This window comes from Macaca nemestrina, chromosome 17 (genome assembly GCF_043159975.1).
Source record: "Macaca nemestrina isolate mMacNem1 chromosome 17, mMacNem.hap1, whole genome shotgun sequence".
Taxonomy (NCBI): Eukaryota; Metazoa; Chordata; class Mammalia; order Primates; family Cercopithecidae; genus Macaca; species Macaca nemestrina.
Genome location: NC_092141.1, coordinates 89720287 through 89743175, shown reverse-complemented (window position 1 = coordinate 89743175; position 22889 = coordinate 89720287). Strand labels below are relative to the sequence as shown.

At 46.4% G+C, this 22889-nt stretch overlaps 1 protein-coding gene across 4 annotated transcripts in view; it reads right to left on the bottom strand.

Moving 5' to 3' along the window:
* The window catches only part of LOC105469284 (regulatory associated protein of MTOR complex 1), a 413056-nt gene that overhangs the window by 207256 nt on the left and 182911 nt on the right, over window positions 1-22889 (bottom strand). For all 4 annotated transcript variants that reach the window (XM_011720145.3, XM_071081792.1, XM_011720144.3 and 1 more), the window contains exon 5: window positions 21750-21896. In XM_011720145.3, coding sequence (XP_011718447.2) covers window positions 21750-21896 — 147 coding nt within the window. The remainder of the gene's footprint in view (window positions 1-21749; window positions 21897-22889) is intronic.

Below are 22889 nucleotides of genomic sequence, written 5' to 3'. Positions count from 1 at the left end.
ACCCACAAAAAAGCAAAGCACAAAATGTGAGTCTGAGTAGGCTGACTAAAGCGACCTATCAGAAGAGACTGGAAAACAGACAGAGCGAGTGAGTAAGCACGCGTCCCCGAGTGGAGCGAACGCGCATCCCCGAGTGGGGGATTAGGGAGGGTTTATTTTCTCCCATCTTCATCGGATTTCTCTAAATGTTCTACAAACAAATGTGCAATAATTTTGTAAATGACGAGTTAATGGGTGCAGCACACCATGGCACATGTATACGTATGTAACAAATCTGCATGTTGTGCACGTGTACCCTAGAACTTAAAGTATAATAAAAAATTTTTAAAAAAATTTTGTTATCAGGGAGAAAGGTGGGGTGTTTTTTAAATTGAAAACTTAATCTCTCTTTAAAGTAGGGATAGGAACACCGGTTGATATTTATTTCAATGAGACTTTGGTCATGTAAAACTACCATATGTGAAGCTGATATCACGGTGCCATTTTAGGAAGAAAGGCACTGAGTGAATTGTTGTTTACTACTAAAATGCACAGAAAATTTCACTTTTTACCAAATGAAATCTAATTGAAAGTGTAACTCTTCTTTCTTTTTAAATAATGCATTACATTCAAAGGTTTAAAAAATGACAGGGCTGTCTGATACATGAGTTTGCTACACTGCGAAGGATAAGCAGGTGGGTTCCTCTTTTACCAAAAAACCACAGCACTCGGCAAAACACAGGATCCTCATACTACCAAGTACAATTATTCCAGCACTGAGATTGTGACCCTGTCCCTGGCTACCCACATTGCCTGTATGTGGCCATTTCGGTAATCCACAAGAGGTTTTGCTGTTGTTTTCAGAAATAATGAAGTTCACAAGAATTCCTGGCATTTTGGCCAGTAAAATTTAATAAGCGTAACACACGAGGGATTATGTACACACACTGCTCTCCCTGCTCCTGGAAATGACTGACAAGAGCTGGACAGTATCAGAACCAGTTCCGCCAAGTAGGATGCTTTCAGCTGGGGGTGTCCTCAGACACGGTGGGCTGCATGCAGGGCCCACCTGCTGGAAGGGAGGCCCCATGGGCCCTGGGAGAGCTCCGCTCGCAAAGCCCCTCCAGCGGCATCATCGAGGCTGGTCCTTTGTTGCAGGGAGACGGGAAAGGAGAAAGGGTCGCAGGAAACAAAAGGATAGAAAGAGACAGGGAACAGACAAAACAAGAACACACCACAGGCTGTGGAGACGGAATCTGCATTGCCTTCACTTCGGTTACCCTGAAATGCGATGCCTGGGCGTATCATGTAGATAGCTAAAGGAATGAAAACATAAAACCCCAAAAATGCTGATCATGCAGGGCCACATGGCTTGCAGAACTCCTTCATTCACGTGTCTACAAATACCTATTATTCAGCTGTAATGGAAAACATTCTGCTGTAGGGCCCAATCTCATCTGCCCATCTAGGCCGGAGACGTGGAACAACGAGGTACCCAACGAGGCTTCAGACCGAGAGCACCTCCTGCTAATGTGGGGTCGTGGATCAAGCGGTCAGCACGAGGCCGGAGCATCACATGACAGAGACTGGTCATCCCAGATCCAGGGCCTGGACACTGTTTGTGACTTACACAATTCCTAGGGCTTGTTTTGTGAACACCACAGGGACAAGATCACTTTTCTGTTTACTCAGACTGTGGCAGGCCTCCATGAAGAAGAGGCGCTATTATAAATGAATATTGTAAGTGACGATGAGTATGAGGTGGGGGTGAGATGTATCCAGAACACATGGCTTTTAATCACCGAGGGCTACGATGTGCTTCACGGCTTGATGGGGAGAGAATGTGTCTGTGTCTGCGTTTTTGCTCCTTCCTTTTAGTCACGAAGTTCTTAGTATTTGTGGCAGCTCTTTCACATATATTATTGCATCTGCTTTTTACCATCCCCATGAGGTTTCAGCTCCATGTTAAAAGAGCTTTGACGATGAGGACACAGAGGGCCCAAGGATGACACGGACTGCCCTGCAGCTGGGCCAGCACATGTGTCCAGAGTGCCGGGCACTGCCCCTGATTTTAGGGGCACCATTATCCCATCTGGATCCTCCTGAATCTCCACCAAACACCTACGACGCCAACATGAAAGCTGCCGAGCCTTCTCCGGACAGCACTCCCAGTGCTTTTGGAATGAAATACACACAGAGGTGCATTCACTCACAGCCACCTCACACAGCGGTGATGCTACAGAATGCACTGTCATCTGACTCTGGCAAAGTTTGTTTTCAACATCTCAAATTTCTCAAATGGAAGGTACTAACGACTGCTAGTTTTATTAATAACCCATTCTACCACAGGAACATTAAACCCAGAGTACAAATCAAATTCTCATATACTTAATAATATAAACTTTTCAATAAAATCTGCAATTTCTAGAGGAATGAGGTTTTTTTTATGACAGTAAATTACATGTAGCATAAAATTCGCCATGCTAACCGTTTTAAATGCACAGTTCAGCGACGTTAGGCATATTTACAAGCTGCGCAACAATCACCAAGCATCACCAGGGAGTGGGTGATTTTAAAGAAGAGGGAAGAGGGAAGGAAAATCACGTTTAAAACCATTTCCTGGGCTCTGGGCTCTAGGCTCTATAAGCTAAAACAGCATCAGCGATGCAACCTGCTCTACACAGAAAATTAGTTTCCAGGTCTGCTGTGACAGGCCCACTAAGCCAGATGATGGGTCCAGGCACGATGTGGACCTGCACCTATTCAGACCCGCATCACAAAAGGCGGATGGGATGGGTGAGAGCGGCCATGTGAGCCTGGTGCTGGGAGGGCACGGGAAGGCTGTGAGGAAGTGCTGGCTCCTGTGCTTGATGGAAACGCACTCTCCCCGGCCTCCGGAAAGGGGCTGGGAGGGAGGAGAGGGGGAGGCATCTGAGGCAGACCTCCGCGGAGTGAAGCGCACGGTCCTGAACTGTGGAAGGCGCCATTTGCGACGTCTGTCTGGGAGTGCTGGCAGACTTGTGTTATTTTAATCAGCACCACTACCACTGGCCCTGTAAGAATGGCTGGCAGAGGATTAAAAAGGAAACAACTTTAAGTGGGAGGAAATGACCCTTTATGCAAAAACTAAGTTCAATATTCCTATTTTCCTTTTCAAAGGGATATGTATATAGCAGAAATAGAGCAAAAAATACCAGTGTGGTTTACTAGTTTTAGCTTTTCTTTTTATAGAACCAGATGTGGTGGCTCACATCTGTAATCCTAGCACTTTGGGAGGCTGAGGTGGGAGGATCACCTGAACCTAGGAGTTCAAGATCAGCGTGGGCAAGATGGAAAGACTCCCATCACTCCAAATTTTTTTTTAATTAGCTGGGTGTGGTGGTGCACGCCTGTAGTCCCAGCTTCTCAAGAGGCTGAGGTGGGAGGACTGCTTGAGCTCAGGAGTTTGAGACCAGCCTGGGCAAGATGGCAAGATATCTGTCTCTACAAAAAAGTTGTTTAAAATTAGCCTGGTGTAGTGGTGCGTGCCTGTAGTCCCAGCTACTCAGGAGGCTGAGGTGGGAGGATCCCTTGGGCTCAGAAGTTCAAGATGGCAGTGAGCTGTGGTGGCACCACTGCACTCCAGCCTGGGTGACAGAGCAAAGCCATCTCTAAAAACAAACCAAAAACAGCCCCCCTATATGAAAAGCTTTTCTTTTTGTTAAGTTGCTTCTATGTTAAATTTACTGTCTAACCACTACTGAGAAGTGAGCAACAGGTCCTTCCACCACAACCTCTAAACAAACACTACAGTCCCTCCATCCAACAGGTCCTCCCGCCACAACCTCTAAACAAACACTACAGTCCCTCCATCCAACAGGTCCTCCCGCCACAACCTCTAAACAAACACTGCAGTCCCTCCATCCAACAGGTCCTCCCGCCACAACCTCTAAACAAACACTGCAGTCCCTCCATCCAACAGGTCCTCCCGCCACAGCCTCTAAACAAACACTGCAGTCCCTCCATCCAACAGGTCCTCCCGCCACAGCCTCTAAACAAACACTGCAGTCCCTCCATCCAACAGGTCCTCCCGCCACAGCCTCTAAACAAACACTGCAGTCCCTCCATCCAACAGGTCCTCCCGCCACAGCCTCTAAACAAACACTGCAGTCCCTCCATCCAACAGGTCCTCCCGCCACAGCCTCTAAACAAACACTGCAGTCCCTCCATCCAACAGGTCCTCCCGCCACAGCCTCTAAACAAACGCTACAGTCCCTCCATCCAACAGGTCCTCCCGCCACAGCCTCTAAACAAACGCTGCAGTCCCTCCATCCAACAGGTCCTCCCGCCACAGCCTCTAAACAAACGCTGCAGTCCCTCCATCCAACAGGTCCTCCCGCCACAGCCTCTAAACAAACACTGCAGTCCCTCCATCCAACAGGTCCTCCCGCCACAGCCTCTAAACAAACGCTACAGTCCCTCCATCCAACAGGTCCTCCCGCCACAATGTCTAAACAAACGCTGCAGTCCCTCCATCCAACAGGTCCTCCCGCCACAACCTCTAAACAAACACTGCAGTCCCTCCATCCAACAGGTCCTCCCGCCACAACCTCTAAACAAACGCTACAGTCCCTCCATCCAACAGGTCCTCCCGCCACAACGTCTAAACAAACACTGCAGTCCCTCCATCCAACAGGTCCTCCCGCCACAACCTCTAAACAAACACTGCAGTCCCTCTATCCAACAGGTCCTCCCGCCACAACCTCTAAACAAACACTGCAGTCCCTCTATCCAACAGGTCCTCCCGCCACAACCTCTAAACAAACACTGCAGTCTCTCCATCCAACAGGTCCTCTCGCCACAGCCTCTAAACACTGCAGCCCCTCCAGTGCTGCCAACCATTTGTGCCAAGCTTCTGAAATATAACACTTTTCCTACCAACACCACCTTTCTTCCAAGTCAGCACTAGAACACAGGAAGGCACGGGGTGGTGGGGCGAGTCTCCAGTGTGCAGGAGCCACATGAGAACTCTGCAGGTTTGAAGGGGACTTCCTTAGGGACCAAGAAGTCTGTGTCTTGTCTGGTGGAGAGGCAAAGCTCCCGTGGTCCAGACGCTGCTGGGCTTGCGTCTGCTGTGCCTATCTCAGTCTGCACCCTGAGATGCACGGGCGCTTGGCCTAATGCCTCCTGAAGCACACCAGACACTGGAAACATTCTGTGGTTGCCAAGTGAGCAGTCGGACAGGTAGATGTAGAAAGAGCTTTATTGCAAAAATGTCTACTAGAAACTCCACTTCCCGATTCAGTGTGATCACTGACAGAAACCCCACCTACTTAAGAAGCGCCCCAAAGCACACTGATGTATAGACAAGACGTCATGCCCTTTCACTGCAGAGGTTCCAAGAGCAGGTGACAGGCAATGACAGTGCTCCACTCACCTGGCACCTGTCCGCCAGGCCCAGGCGGAAGCATGCTGAATTCCTTCTTTCCCACCACACTACTGGGTGCATGGAAGAGTTCTTTGCTTTAGGGGTATTAGAACCAGTAATACATATATTACATATATGTGTGTGTGTGTGTGTATATATACACACTTTTTTTTTTTTGAGAGGGAGTCTTGCTTTGTCGCCTAGGCTAGAGTGCAGCGGCACAATCTCGGCTCACTGCAACCTCCACCTCCGGGTTCAAGCGATTTGCCTGCCTCAGCCTCCTGAGTAGCTGGGATCACAGGTGCGTGCCACCACACCCGGCTAATTTTTGTATTTTAGTAGAGACAGGTTTCGCCATGTTGGCCAGGCTGGTCTCGAATTCCTGACCTCAAGTGAGTCGCCTGCCTCAGCCTCCCCAAGTTCTGGGGTTACAGGCCTGAGCCACTGCGCCTGGCCAAAACCAATAGCATTTCTAAAAAACATCCTGATATTCAAGCCAAAGTGTTCTGCCAATGAACATTCTTCTAAGGGTGGCTAACCCAAGGGGAAAAAAAAAAACTATTTGAACAGATGAGTTATTTCCTATACATTGTTTTGGTTTTGCATTTATCTAAGATATTGACCCTGTAACTGAAACGATCTTTCAGAAGCAGGCCTGCGTGTAAGGCTGAGTACTTGGGATCGGCCAAGCTTGTGAACAGTGCCCAGGCCTAAAAGTGACCAGTTCCAGCCCGGAGCCACGGTTTTCCTGAAGAGCAAGCCCAGGCTGAAGTGCACCCAAAGGGGTTTCTCCTGGGGAACCCGGGGACTCAAACACAAGAAAGATTCTCATCTTTAAATGCTCTCCAGAGTCTTCCGGAGGATTGGGAAGGTCCAGAAAAGTCTTGCGATGCGATACACAGCAACCAGATCCAAAAAAGACATCTGCTGCATCGTCCCCACAGCAAGCGGGCAGCTCACCCCAGGCCTGCCATCCACTCCCTGCAGAAAGCACTGCTGTGGGGGCAGTGGGGACCACCTGCATGGCACTTTGTGTTGTTTTTTTTTTGAGATGGAGTTTTGCTCTTGTCGCCCAGGCTGAAGTGCAATGGCATGATCTCAGCTCACTGCAACCTCCACCACCTGGGTTCAAGCGATTCTCCTGCCTCTCAAGTAGCTGGGATTACAGGCATGAGCCACCACATCAGGCTAATTTTGTATTTTTAGTAGAGACTGGGTTTCACCAATGTTGGCCAGGCTGGTCTCAAACTCCCAACCTCAGGTGATCCGCCCACCTCGGCCTCCCAAAGAGCTGGGATTACAGGCATGAGCCACCGCGCCCGGCCTCACATTTTCTAAATAAAACATTAACACTGGGCTGCTTCTTTCCCTTCTCAAATCCATATAAGAGGCATCCTTTTTTTTTTTTTTTTCTTTTCTTTTTTCTTTTTTTTTGAGACGGAGTCTCGCTCTGCCGCCCAGGCTGGAGTGCGGTGGCCGGATCTCAGCTCACTGCAAGCTCCGCCTCCCGGGTTCACGCCATTCTCCTGCCTCAGCCTCCCGAGCAGCTGGGACTACAGGCGCCTGTCACCTCGCCCGGCTAGTTTTTTGTATTTTTTAGTAGAGACGGGGTTTCACCGTGTTAGCCGGGATGGTCTCGATCTCCTGACCTAGTGATCCGCCCGTCTCGGCCTCCCAAAGTGCTGGGATTACAGGCTTGAGCCACCGCGCCCGGCCCAAGAGGCGTCTTTATAATGAGCTACGGTACTAATAACTCCAGAGGAGTCTTTACCAAGTATTTTCTGAAAATAACACCTCCTCAGTAACACTTTTAGTTCTGCCTTAAAGTAACTTTTATTCTCAATTCAACAATACCTAATTACAATGGCCATCTTTGCAAAGTTCAAAGAAAGGCTGAGGCTGCTAAAGGAGTCAGTGTATTACTTATCCAACTCTATTAATAGTCAAAGATATTAATGTGGCATCTCTCATGTGACACACAGTGTACCAAAAACAGCAGATGCAAAGCAGAAGTCATATTTTTAATATAGCATTGATATAATTATGTATATCAAATATTAGATTTTAATTTAAAAACCAAGTTGTGCCTATTGCTGGCAACTATCACATCCAGGCTGAGAGAGCAGAAGGAGCTCCTTCTGGTGGATGAAGACTTCCAAGGACGTGGAGAAGCCTCAAGCCTGCCCTTCCAAGCCCAGCTAGAGCCCCTTCATAACAACAGTTTGTCACAATTACCCTGAGTTTCCCCCAAATGAAGCATTCATTATTTCAAAGTCACTTAGCTATTAGCAACTCAACAGCTTCTAAATGCTCTGTGATCATTCTAAAACTCTGTGAAGATGGTCAACTAGAAATTACGCTAATATCTCTTATAGTCGACTAAAGGAGATACTGGAAATTCTGCACCCTCTCTGTCAACAAGAGATTTTCAGGAGGAAGGCTTAGCTGACCAGTGGCAGGAGGGGGAGAAAGAGCTAACTCATGGCATATTCTTCGGGTAGTCTCTAGCAGAGGTGGCTAGTAGCCAGGACTGTGCTAGTAACCAGGACTGTGCTAGCAGCCAGGGCTCTGATGGTAACCAGGGCTGTGTTAGTAGCCAGGGCTGTGCTAGTAACCAGGGCTGTGCTAATAGCCAGGGCTGTGCCCCCAACCCTTGCTGCCAAGGGCAAAGTAGCAAAGTGAGTTATAAAAGCAGCATCTGGGTTTAAAGTACTACTGGCTTTATAATTTGTTCCATGATTTCTAGCCCACGCAGACACCTTTCCCAAAAACTGATGACCTCTTCCAGACCTGGCAATGCCCGGCACTCCGGGCACACTGCTGGAGCTCCTTACACAAGTGGATCACGTGTCCTAGCCTCTCCTCCTGCCTCTGTCACTGACATGCCTTTCCTACCTGTCTTATGCTGCCAACTTCTTATGTTCTACAGCTCAGGTCAGACATCTCCTTCTGGCCACCCTCGGTCCTTGTGGCTTCTTCTCTGCATGGCAGAACCTGCAAGAGGGCTCTGCCCCCTGCCAGATGGGTGCCTTCACCCCCGGAAACATTTCGTTCATCATCAGCTGCTGTGTTTCTGCTTACTTAACTCTAATGAACTGAGTCATAAGAGAGAGAGCCTTGGCTAATTTCAGGAGAGAGACAGGAAGACAGGAAGGGTTCCAATTCTGTTAACAAGGAGGAGAGGGAAAGCTGGAGAAACTAGGAAGAGCTGAGCAGAAAGTGGGTGTTATTCCCAGCGCGCAAAGGACAATCTAATAAGGCCGGATCCAGACACACGTACTCACTCCACCTTCCAAAACAAACACCAATTAGAAAGGAACATATGTGAAGCACTAGGAATATGCTGCGGCATGGCACCAAAAGCAGTATGTGCATGTGTGTGTATGTGTTTAGGTATATACATGTATATACATGTGTATGTATGTATGTGAGTATATAGGACTCCGTGTGTATATAGGTGAATGTGTAGATGTGCACGTCTGTCTGTATGAGCATGTACCTGTGTATATATGTGTGCATGTGTGTATATGTCCATGTTTCTGTGTGCATGTATATGTGTGTATATTTATGTATGTATAGGTGGGCATGTATATATGTGTATAAGTGTGTGTGTATATGCGCATGTATGTGTGCATGTGTCTGTGCACGTGTGCATGTCTATGTGTGTGCATGCATGTATATGTGTGTGTCTGTGTGTCTGTGTATACAACTGTATGTGTATGTGCATGTGTGTACATGTATATGTGTGGACATGTATGTGTATATGTGTGTACAATATGCACACATGTGTGTGGCATCTATGCATGTCTATATGCATATATGTCTGTGTGTACATATATGTAAATGTGAGTATACGTGTACATGTGTGCATGTTGTCTACATGCATGTGTATGTGTACATGCCTGTATGTGCATGTGCTTATATACGTGTGTGTATGTGTGTGTACCTGCTCCTCCTGTACTCGATTGTGCTGTGTGTCTTCACCCTTCCTCCAAACCTGGCCTCTGTGCGCATGTGCTGCCATCCCTCTGCGAAATGAGCACCATCCACGCTCCTCCTCCAGCCAGCTCCTCCCCTCGTGTACTGGATCCTGCTCCCTTCACACCTACTTAAGGGCCACCCTCATGAGCTCTCTCTCCCTCCCACACATCAGCTTCTCCCTCTCTGCCAGGTTACTCCCATTAGCACAAACACAGGCTCTCATAACGTCCATGTAAAGAAAACCAACCACCCTCAGGAGCTTCCACACGGCATCGCCCACCCTCGCTTGGATAGTTGAGAATCACATGAGAGCCCACCACCCTGCGCTGAAACTGCTTTTGTTAAGTCCAGCTATGGCCCTGTGTCCACAAACGCAACAGTCCATCCTCAGTCCTCATCGTGTGAGCCGCTCAGCAGCACAGCAATCAGCGAACGGTCCCTACTTCTAGAAGGCTTTCCTGAGGCTTTTCCTGACTTCCTGAGGCCATGAGTCCTGGTTTCCCTCCAACTCCCCGGCTACTTCTCTGGTCTGGTCTGTCAGTGCCTCTCCATTTACCAGACACTACACACACCACCGAGCACAGGCCTCGACCGGCCTCTCCTCTCCAGCCACACGAACCACATGGGGGCTCGTCACCACCCCGTGGCTTCAGTTATTGTCTGTTCCAGGATGACATCGACCACCTTCTGATGCATTCTCAGGAAAGTACAGCCAGGGTTTGTCCACTTGTGTGCTGCTGTATGCCCTGTCACCCTTCCTAATTTACAGGAGATGCTGAACAAACATCTCTGATGGGACCTCACACCCCACACTGCCTGAGCAGAGCTCTTGTGTCCTACACCCCAAGACCTCCATCCAACCTCCAGCCTCATGGTCCTCCTGGCTCAGGAGACAGCCGCTCCATTCCACCCAGGCCAAAAACACTGGCGTTGCCTTTAACTTCTTTTGCTTGCGTCCTCCATCTAATCTTCATCCTTCACTTGTGCAAATCACTCATCCTTCACAATGAACCCCTGATGCAAACATTTGCCTTGCCAACATCTACCACCTTAGTCCAAGCACTGCCACCGCCTGCCACGGCCTCCTGCACTGCCCTCCACCTGGATGGCTCCCACACCAGCACCACCCTCCACTCGGAGCCCCCACACCAGCACCACCCTCCACTCGGAGGCCCCACACTGCCAGGGAGGAGACTTGTTAGACTGCTCATTAGCCAAGCCAGCAGGGGTCAGCTGAGTGCCTAGCATGGGCCAAGCGCTATTCTACAGTGCACGCCCCTCTCCTGCTGGGTCACGGGCTAACCTTCAGTTTCACATCTTGAGAACCTTGCCAGACTATTTTCTGAAGCACCGTACCATTTTACATTCCCACCAGCAGTGTGCAAGGATTCCAATCTCTCAACATCCTCACCAACACTTGTTATTACCCATCTGTTTCATTGCTGCCACCCTAGTGGCATGAAGTAGCACCTCACTGTAGTTTTGATTTGCATTTCCCTGATAATCAGTGATGTCTTTTTCTTGTCTTATTGCACTGGCTAGAACCTCCAGTATTTCTATTGAATAACAGTGATAAGAATGGATATCCTTGCCTTGCTTCCAATCTTAAGGGGGAAATATTCAATCTTTTACCGGTAAGTAAAAGGACGGCTGTAGGTTTTTACAGATTTTTTTTAAAAATCTAATTGAAGTTCTTCTCTATTCTTAGTTTACTGCAAGTTTTTTTTTTTCTCTCTCTCTCATGAATAAGTGTTGTGTTTTGTTGAAAGAGTTTTCTGCATCATTTGATAGGATCATATGATTTTTCATCTTTAGTCTGTTGGTACGAAGTACATTAATTAATTTTTAAACACTAAGCTAGACTTCTACAGCTGTAAAAAATTCCCACTAAGTCACAGTATATAATTCCTTTTATAAATTGCTAGAACTGATTTGCTATTATCGTGTTTGAGGATTTCGGCATCTAAGTTTGTGACAGATATTGGTTTGCTGTTCTTTATTTTCTTTGTGAACGGTGTGTCTGGTTTTGGCATTAGGATAATAATAGCCTCATAAAATGAATTGAAATGTGTTCCCAACCCTTCTATCTTCTGGAAGTGCTTGTTCTTTTTAAATGTTTGGCAACAGTCTCCAGTGAAATCATGTATGCCTGGAGATTTATGTTTCAGACAATTAGAATCAAACAACAAATTCAATTTCTTTCATGATTCTAGGATTATTCAGATTATCTAATGCTGAACAGATAATACTCAGAACAGTCAATTGGTTGAATTTTGGTAGCTGGGGATTTTCGAGGAATTGGTCCGTTTCCTCTAAGTTGCTGAATTTAAGAGTGTAAAGTTCATTATTCTTTGAATGGCTGCAGGATCTATAGAGATTTTCCCATCTCCCTCTTGATTCTATTTTGTTAGTATTGCTAGGAATGTATCCATTTTATTGATTTTTTCTGAGAATCAGCTTTTGATATTTCTCCATTGTTTTTCTGTTTTCAATTTCAATGATTTCTGCTCTTTATCATTTCCTTTCTTCTGACTGTTTTCGGTTACTCTTCCAATATCTTGAGGCAGGAATTTATATTAATAATTTGAAATCTTTCCTCTTTTCTAACATAAGCATTTTAGTGCTATAAATTTCTCTTTCAATACTGCTTTATCTGCATCCTATAAATACAGATATGTTGTATATTCTATTTTCATCTAATTCTATGTATTTTTTTAAAATTTCCCTTGAGGTTTCTGATCCATTATTTAGAAATACGTTGTTTAATTTTTTTCATAGATTTTTCTCTTGTGTTTATTGACATGTAGTTGATTCTCTTGGGGTTAAAGAACACATTCTGTGTTGTTTAAAACTTGTTGAGGTTTATTTTATGACCGAACTTGATGAATGTTCCACGGACATTGGAAAAATGTGTGTATTGGCTGCTGTTGGATGGAGTGTTTTGTAAATCCCACGGTGATACTTACGGCTGACATTTCAACACGGGTGATCACTTCATCTTCAAGAAAAGATGGTCTAACTTCTTCTTTTCTGATCTCTACGCCTGTTTCCTGCCCTTGCCTTCTGAGCAAACAGGCTTATCGTGTGATGCTGCAGAGGATGGGGGAGAATGAACACCTCTTCCGTGTTTCTGACCTCAGTGTTCAGTGAAAGCACTTACTTCCCATTTGCCCCTCTCCTCTCATGAGGCTCCACCTTCAGCCAGAAACTCCACTGCCTTGTGCCACCAGGATCCCTTGTGAAAGACATCTGCCTCAGTGTCGGGGCAGGGTGAGCCCCCTCGGCCTCAGTGTCGGGGCAGGGTGAGCCCCCTCGGCCTCAGTGTCGGGGCAGGGTGAGCCCCCTCGGCCTCAGTGTCGGGGCAGGTTGAGCCCCCTCGGCCTCAGTGTCGGGGCAGGGGGAGCCCCCTCGGCCTCAGTGTCGGGGCAGGGTGAGCCCCCTCGGCCTCAGTGTCGGGGCAGGGTGAGCCCCCTCGGCCTCAGTGTCGGGGCAGGGTGAGCCCCCTCGGCCTCAGTGTCGGGGCAGGGTGAGCCCCCTCGGCCTCAGTGTCGGGGCAGGGTGAGCCCCCTCGGCCTCGGTGTTGGGCGCAGAAGTGTTCCTGCGACAGCAAGCAGGGCCAGGCAGATGGATCCTGCTGGGATCACAGTGCCCCATTCTACATCTCATAGTGCTGGCCATCATCTGTGATCAGAATATCAAGCAATTTCAGATAATACTTTTAAATAGATGAAATTAGGGGGAAAAAAAAAGGTTAAACTCCAAGAATTTGGGGAAAGCTCCCAGTTTTGTGACAAGTGCAAATAGTATATTGTATTCATGAATTAAGGCTCATCAAGTTTTCTTTGTTTCTTGTCACATTTCACACAAATCAATTAAAGATCAAATATATTTAATGCATCACAGATACATCTAAAGAAGACAACTAAAGGTAGTTTATTCAAATATGTATTTATCAAGTCAAATCTACAGATCCTTCCTGAGCATCAATTTAACATGAGGCATTCCTGACAGGTTTACATAACAGATGTAAAGTAAGCTGACAACAATAGAAGAGAGGCTACAAGACAACGCATAATTGTCAAGGCCGCTGTGTAGGAGATTGCTGTATCAGGTCAGCCGAGGAAGATTTCAGGCTCGGGAAAGCATTTGTGAAGAAAAGAGAACTTCAGTTGTGCTCTGGAAGTTGTCTGTGCTAATGATACGCTTTGCTGTGTCTGTGAATTTCATTTAAGATCATCAGCAGTAAAGGTTCTTAAATCTTTTATGCAGAGAAATCACTTTTCTTTTTACTGAAGCCTCCAAATTCTAGGACTGGGAGTTGTGAAAGGTGCCAACAGAAAAGACCTTTATCTCCCCATGCAAACCACAGAAAGGGATGGTGCATGGGCACAGAGAAGCAGCAAAAGCTTTGGCGGTCACATTTAGCTCAGCTGTGCAGACTGAAGATGGATGAAACGGCACAAATGTCCCACCAACTGTGAGACGTCACACAAACCAAAGGCGAGGGTGTCCACAGCCCGAGGCCTGCCAGGTACATGGGACCAGGCTGGGTAGCTCCTGCTGCCTGCTCCCTGCAGGGCTGCCCTCCCAGCACCCACTGGCAGGCGTGGACCTCATCTTCTCTGGGCCTGTGTTTCCCCCCACTTTTCCTGTGACCTATTTCCTTTCTGATTGGGAAGTCAGCTTACCAGTCCACTCCAAGCGCCAGCCCTGCCCCACTATCCTCTTAACCTCTCACAGTGGCTTCATTCTTCCCAGCGGTGCTTTGGGGATGGTCGTTCTGTGGATTCCAATTAAAGGGGTTTCTACTGTATGTTTTGGATGAACTCCCCTTCTGCCATAGACAGTGGAAATGGCAGCATTTCTGCTAAATGAAAAATGCTTCTCTTCGGTTGTTGTGGTGGTGGTGGTGGTGGTGATGGAGTATGTGAGTGTGTGTGTGTGTGTGTGTGTGAGAGAGAGAGAGAGAGACAGAGAGAGAAAGAATGAATATATGTGCTTCAACTACATTACACATCTCTTAACACCAGGGAGCAGATATTCTAATGTTTTGAAAACCTTCACAAGTATGGGTTCTTACAGCTTACTATAAATAAACCATAAGGTATGTAAACTGACTTTGGCCAACTTTTGTTAAAAAGAAGAATTAAAAGTGTCTAGAATGCATGCAGAGAAGGGAAGTGGGAAGGCGGCCCCTGTGCCCAAGCCTGGAATGGTGTGGGCTGGAAGGCATGGGTTACCTGAAGACCTGCCATCAGGACAGCCAACGTCTCACCTGCATGCCTGAAGCCAGGGGTCCTGCAATGATCCTCCACCACCACCCTCCCCAGAAAGCACTCAGGGTGGTGGTGGAGTTTTTTTCCTCTAAAGAGAGTTACTGACGTATCTGGAGAAAATTAAAGGCAGCTAGTATGGTCGTTTAGACCCCAGAGAAATAAAGACCTCAGCGTGGGGGCGTCAGTGAGTCCCCAGAGCAGCAGACAGCATCCCCTACTTCCCATCGAGCAAAGCCCTCTGGCCAACGCCTCCTGACACAGACCCGCAGTCATGGGCAGCTTCTCTTCATTCTTAAATATGAGAAACAATAAAATCATCACACACCTCTAGTATGAGAGAGAATAATCAAAATTAACCGAAGGAAAAAAAAATTATGCTGGAGGAAACAGAGATAACTTAGAAAAGAGGAAAGCATCTTTTTAAAACCTAAAAATTAGTATCACTTGACACTTAATACAGTTGTGACATAACAGACGACAGTTCGTGTCCCTATTGCCTACAAACGACCAACTATGAGATTACAGGGGAAGCACTTATGAAAATCACTGTTTGAAAGAGAAACACAGGCGAGCCTGAGCTCCCGTGGAATTGGCACTGCAGATCCCTCCTCTGAATCACAGATGCCATGACAACGGCAAGTCCGTGGAGAAGATTTGCAAACTCACACACACAAATTCCAATTTAGGAAACGGTGATCAAGAAACACACCTGTTGAGAGGTACCCAAAGAACTAACTGATGGTATTCAGCAATCACTACAATCACAACCTTCAGCCTGAGAATTGCCTTTTGCTGCAGGATTCCATGCCAGGCATGCAGTGTGCCCATCTACAGGAGTAGCAAAGGAATGACAAAGATTTCAGAACATGAGTACCTTAGTTCTGTGAGACACGCATTTAATATTTTTGAGGAAACTTGAAGATTCTAGACGTTAGTCATTTTTGGCAGAATTACAATATTTATTTGACATAAAATTTAGTTACAGGGATCAATGCAGGAAGCCAATGTATCATCTATCGGTTTTCACATTGGTGGGGGGGTGGGGGGGGCGGCAGTTAAGTCACTGCAGCTTCAAGGATGCTGCGGACCCAAGCAAGCTTCTCGCCGTGGCAGTGAGTGACCGTTTGACAGGTTTCTGTGCTTTGGGAGTGTACTGCTAGAGGTGACTGGACTGGACCACACAATCGTGTTTAGAGACACCACACAAACATGATTTACTCGGAAGCATCCTGAGAAAAGCCTTGTAGAGTATGGGGGAAGAGTGGAGAAGTGAATTGTGCCCGTGATCCACGGGCTGAACTTTTTTTTTTTTTTTTTTTTTTAAAGAGATGGGGGTCTCACGCTATTGCCCGGGCTGAAGTGCAATGGCACAATCACGGCTCCCTGCAGCCTCCAACTCTGAGCTCAAGTGACCCTTCCACCTTGGTCTCCAGAGTAGCTGGGATGACACGTGCACGTCACTACAGCTGGCTAACTTTTGTATTTTTTGTAGAGATGGGGTTTTGCTATGCTGCCCAGGCTGGTCTTGAACTCCTGGACTCAAGCCATCTGCCCACCTCGGCCTTCCAAAGTGCTGGGATTACAGGCATGAGCCACTGCACCAGCCAGGGCTGAACTTTCATACAAGACTCTTCTGACACATAGCAATCTGTTCTCCAGAAGTCATTCTCAGGCTATTTTCATGGCTCCCACCAAGAACTTGCCTGTGCTCCAGTCCCAAACCAAATGAAGATGGCTACATGCAGAACAAGACTTACTGGAGCAGTCAAGCCTATGCTGTCCCAGCAGAAGAAAGGCATTATTGTCTTTACCACCAACCGAATTCGCTACTGGCCTCCCATTAGAAAGAAGAGAAACTCACCTAGATTTCACTCCGGGCTTGACTGCCGTCTTCAGTGATGGTGAGTTGTGACTGCCCTTGAGAAATATCCACTAGAAGAAACTGATGGACAAGACTTCATGGGCTCTGTTTCCAAGAGCATCTGTGTCTTTAAGACTTCACCTTCCTTTCTAGTTTATAGGCTAAGGATTTAGTATCCAAGATAAAAGTTGTTACAAAAACATTTGAATTCTTTTTTCTCTCTAACTCGGTCAATACATATACTGTGTACGATGACTATAAATATTCCTCTTATGGCATTTATCTGGATGGAGGTGGCAGACTTATCAAGAAATCTACTCATCCACTGCAAATAGTAATAATGCTACCATTGGAAGACTGAAAATTGCCTCACATTCGATATCTACACTATGGATAATGGATGTAGTTAGAATGATGACATTACCCAGGCAATGTGGCTGATGGTCCTCATCAGATCATCTCACAGACACCCCTAAGTCCACTCCCTTTAGCCACCCCTCAACCACAGCTGGGGTGCTGCGTGACCTGGCTCTGGCCAACTTCGTCTAAACCGAAGTCGGCTTGTTGCAGTCATCCCTCAATATCCCTAGGGTATTGGTTCCTAGACCCCCACAGATGCCAAAATCTGCCAACACACAGATAACAAATGGTGTGGTGCTTGCATGTAACCTACACACAGACTTTGGTGTACTTCAAATCATCTCTAGATTACCTATAACATCTACTACAATGTGAATGCTGTAAACACAGTTGTTACACTGTACTGTTTAGGGAATAATGGTGAGAAAAAGTGTACATGTTCAGTACAGTGCAATATTTTTTTTTTCTGAATGTCTTGGAGCCACAGTTAGTTGACTCCAAGGATATGGAAGCCACAGACACAGAGGGTGGGCTGTTCTTTCCTTATAAAAGAGACAGCTGTGGCCAGCACTGCCCCTTCCCCATTTTCTCTTGCCTCCCAAGCAGATGGAACACCTGCAGATGTGGTGGGCATATTGCAACCATGAGGATAAGCCAGCCGGCCAAGGATGCCTAGTCTCCAGGGGCACTGCTGAAAAGTCAATCATTTGCCTCAGAGACCTTATTAGTGAAAAAGACAAACTGCTATTTGTCTAAAACCCAGTAATGAGATTTTTCATTACTTCCACTGCTTCAAATATGGACGGTCTCAGACTGCCAAACATCCTTTCTTAGGGTGGTGCTTGAGGATTTCCTCTAGGAGAACAACGGAGAAGATCGAGAGGGGAAGTAGTGGGATCTAGACACAGGGATGGATCCCGGAGAGTTACAAAGGGGAGCCAGCTGACGCTGGGGAGGAGGCCACAGGCACCATCGGATGAGCGAGGCAGGAGAGCTTGGAAGACACGAGGGGAGAGGGCGCCTTCTGTGCTCTGCCGCTCTCCTTACGGATCTATCAGTGGTGGAAGTGGTAACGGTAGGTAATTCAAGAAGAAAATAGGAAATGTCCAGGAAAAGCAAGCAAACAAACAAAAACAGTTATAAAAATGGAGATCACAGTACTCTACTCTATTTAGCCACTAAGTGAGCAATATTTATGTGGCCATAATCAGGTAACAAGGTTTAATGCTTGTCTTCCTATAGAATCAATCTCCACTCAAGCACAGAGGTGTTAATCGTGGTCAGAGAACGACAGACAATCGCAAAAAGTGCAGATAACAGAAGCTGTTAAAAAAAAAAAAAAAAGGCCGGGCGCGGTGGCTCAAGCCTGTAATCCCAGCACTTTGGGAGGCCGAGGCGGGTGGATCACGAGGTCAGGAGATCGAGACCATCCTGGCTAACATGGTGAAACCCCGTCTCTACTAAAAATACAAAAAACTAGCCGGGCGTGGTGGCGGGCGCCTGTAGTCCCAGCTACTCGGAAGGCTGAGGCAGGAGAATGGCGTGAACCTGGGAGGCGGAGCTTGCAGTGAGCCGAGATCGCGCCACTGCACTCCAGCCTGGGTGACACAGCGCGAGACTCCGTCTCAAAAAAAAAAAAAGGGAGAAGAAAGTACAAGGAAGCTAAGAGCCTTGAAAATGGAATAAATGACCCATTACTGATAAAACCAGAAATATAAGCATAAGGATATTACTTAAAACCGCAAAGGTTACAAAGTATAGAGACACCCAACAGAGGGAATAAGAGGGAAAGCAAGAAGGTGTCGTGAGTGACGCAGCCTCTTCAATCTAGAATTTTCTCTTTAGAATTCACTATTGAATACAAACAACACATAGGAATTTAAACCAGCATGTAATCTACATGGAATCGACTTCTTTGCTAACAGGCTTCCACATCGTTTCTCCATTCTTTAAACAGGACTTAATGGCAGCTCTGTTCTTGGTTTGTACCCTAAGAGAAAGCCCACAGATAACCTCAAATCGACGAATCAAGAAGCAGTGGTCTCAGCATGTCATCTACAGAGAAGGAGGCACCCGTCGGAAGAACTAGAAATGGAAACAGGGAAAGGAAGTGCCTTTGGTCACAGATTCTCAGCAGAGAAAGTGTGGGGCCGGGAACTATTTTATTCATCATAAACCTTCTGTATTATTTTTCAAACCATGGCATATGCTAATTTGGTAAAAATAAATATTTATAAAAGAAGACTGAAAGCGGAGAGACTTGAATAGTATCCTTAATTTTTAAATTACAAAGAAATATGACACAATGACAAATAGAAGCGGGATTACTGAGTGACGGAGACGCAGTTTTCTGGCTCTGATGGTCTGATGTGTGTGCAACACTGTATCTGTGCTTTGATGAAGTCGTCTTCTACTCTAGCTACGGCACTCCTGAGAGAGAAGCACACAATAAATAAACCTCCTGGTCCCAGGACAAGCACTGTGCCACTAAGAATATGAAAGCTGATCATCATCTCTTAACATTTATGTCACTCATGTTTGTGTTAATGTTTATTATTTGGAGGCTTTCTGGTTCAAATAACCATTTTCTTGCATTACATTTAATCAATTCTTTAACACTAGAACAAATCATTCACCTGTCAATTTCTTTCAGCTCACATGTCATACAATAAAAGTATTAAAACATATTGTAAATTTACAAAAAATTTGACCAGCTGTAAAGAGGCAAAAAATATTTTAAAAGAAAAACCCTAACAGGCTGCACAGGACTGCTGTTTCTCCAGCAGATAGTAAAATGACTAAATGAACATTAAGATATTAGTTAGGAGCTAATTTTACCATTTTAATTTCCACTGTTTATGTAAGAGACCAAGTGAACAATAACCAATAATAGTAAGTGTAATAGAAACACACAAGACTGATCTACATTGTAATTAAAGAACGAAGATAAAAATCAGAGCTAATTAAAGACATACGGTATCGCATTGCCTTGCCATCTATTTGCCAACTCAGTTAACATATTTTTCATCTGATCTCTTTCGTGTAGAATGAGTCAATTAAACATTTTTTTTTTCCCTAAAAAAAGATGCATGGGAATCTTTTCTGTTACACTTGATGAAATGAACAGTGTCTTAGGCTGATTAATCCCTGGCAACATACAGTGAGCACACACGGTACTGCCGGAGCACATGCTCAGAGCGCTGGGATGCAAACATTTGATATTATGCATGAGCTGGAGGTGCTGGTCTTCTGCTGAAAGGGGAGCGGGTCTCCATTTAACATGTTTTAATTAACTAAGGCTGATGGATTGGTCTTTCCCTTAGCCACTCTACAGCCCATAAATCTGGTGAACTCAGGAAGGATTCTGTGGCATTTTTATTTACATATTATAAATGTAAAAATCTGCCTCTTTTTTTTTGCAATATTTATTACTTGATGCAAGGAAAAATAAGTTACCCCTCAATGCTTTGAGTTCCTTAATGCTTATTAGATAACCTATCCCCTGGGTAAACCAAGATGAAATGCCTAAAAGCAAGGGAAAAAATTTGATCATACAAACCTTGATCTTTCTTTCCCTCATCACAGAAAACAAACAAACGTGTTGCATGTGGACCCTTTTTCATGGACAAAGCACATTATACTTATCACTCTTTTGCAGTGTCTCACATAAAGACTTAACAAATATAAAATATTCAACTCTACACACATTAACATGAAAGTCTACCAAACAGAATTTCAAATTTTGTTGCCGATTGTTTCAGCACTTTCCTCTGATGAAATGTGAAAACATAATACATTAAAATGGAAAATACTCAAAAAGGCTTGAGGAAACATACTCAAGACCATGTTTGCTCCTAAATTGAGAATTTCTTATACTGCAACCAGTCAGAACTCATGACCCCCTTGAGGCTGCAAAATGTTTCATTCTGACACTCTTGTGTAGGCCACAAGATGGAGGCCTCTTAATTGAAACTGCCTCTTCAATTTGTCCTAAGAATTCACTGTTTAATTCAAACATCAAATATTAATTAAAACAACTAAGCAAAACGTCTCTTCATTATCAGCGCGGTGCAGAAGCTCTCCGCTTTTTGAAGAGGGAGCCGCCAATGGCAGCTGTTTTCCTTTGTTTTCTATCATTTTAGCTTAGTGGTTGTCGCGGATTTTTTTTTTTTTTAACACAACAGAAAAAGAAACTGGGGCAGTAACAAAGGCACTGGTGGAAGTGAAGACCGTGGAACTGAAGCTGTGGGTCCACGTCTCCTAAAATAAACGTGTCTGCTTTATTTTCACATTTATCTTGGAGGCAGAGACTGTTGGGGCACAAATCAACCCTATTAATGTTATCAATTGATGTTTGGATTAAAAACGACATTGAGTAAAATGAGATGTAAAAATAAGCCTGTAAGTTTGTACTGGGCTGGGCACAGTGGCTCAAGCCTGTAATCCCAGAACTTTGCAGGCTGAGGCACATGCATTGCTTGAGCTCAGGAGTTTGAAACCAGCCTGAGAAACATGGCGAAACCCCACCTCTACAAAAACTACAAAAATTAGCTAGGCATGGCGGCATGGCGTGTGCACCTGTAGTCTCAACCTCTCGGAAGGCTGAGAAGGGAAGATTGCTTGGGCTCAGGTGACAGACGCTGCAGTGCCCAGAGATGGTACCACCGCACTCCAGCCTGGGCTGTAACAGAACATGTTTCAAAAATAAAAGTGTGCTGAGTGCCTCGCTAGCTCCCGGTATTGAATATGCCATCCTGCCCTTGGCATTCTGAGCCCTGTTCCATTCTGAGAATGTCCAACACCTCCCAACCTCCCCACCCAAACCCCACCCCCAGGGAAAACAAAAGCAAACCCAGCACCGCTCTCCGAGCACCAGAGCGCTCACCTCCAGCTCCTGCTCCCGCTGTAGTGCGAACTGCTTGAAGGACTTGACGATCAAGCCAGCGTTGGAGCAGTCATAGACGAAGATCGACGGGCTGCCCATCCATGTCTGCAGGTCATATATGGACAGAGGGATGTACTGCGTGTAGTTCTAGAAAACACACAAAGTGCGCTCGTTACATGTGCATCTCGGGAATATGGGCTGCTGGTGAGTACTGCACGTCACAAAAGGCACACACATTGAGCCTGGTTGCTGGAGAGACGCTGAGTTAGCCTTTATACAAAACGATAAAAACAGCAAACCAGCCAGGTGCAGTGGCTCACACCTGTAATCCCAGCACTTTGGGAGGCTGAGGCGGGCGGATCACCTGAGGTCAGGAGTTCGAGACCAGCCTGACCAACATGGTGAAACCCACTCTACGAAAAATACAAAATTAGCCAGACGTGGTGAAGGGCGCCTGTAAACCCAGCCACTTGGGAAGCTGAGGCAGGAGAATCACTTGAACCCAGGAGGCGGAGGTTACAGTGAGCCAAGATTACACCATTGTACTCCAGCCTGGGTGACAGAGCGAGACTCAGTCTCCAAAAACAAAAACCAAAACCGAAACGATCAAACTGAACTTCTCCACATCTCCTCAGATGCTGCTTTACTCCAGTAGTGCCCGCACCAGGTGGCTGCCAAAGTCATCATCCCGAGCCCCAAGCTCCTCCGCAGCTGCCACTGGGTTCAGCTGCTGGTCAACTCCTTAAACTTGTCTCAGTTGCCACTGCGGGGCCTCCCTGCATGAACCCCACAGCCCAGTTCCCACCGTGGGACCTCCCTCCATGGACCCACAGCTGTCTCAGTTCCCAACGTGGGACCTCCCTCCATGGACTCCACAGCTGCCTCAGTTCCCACCATGGGGCCTCCCTCCATGGACCCACAGCTGTCTCACTTCCCACCTCGGGACCTCCCTCCATAGGTCTCACAGCTGTCTCAGTTCCCACTGTGGGGCCTCCCTCCATGGACCCACAGCTGTCTCAGTTCCCACCATGGGACCTCCCTCCATAGGTCTCACAGCTATCTCAGTTCCCACTGTGGGGCCTCCCTCCATAGGTCTCACAGCTATCTCAGTTCCCACCATGGGACCTCCCTCCATGGGTC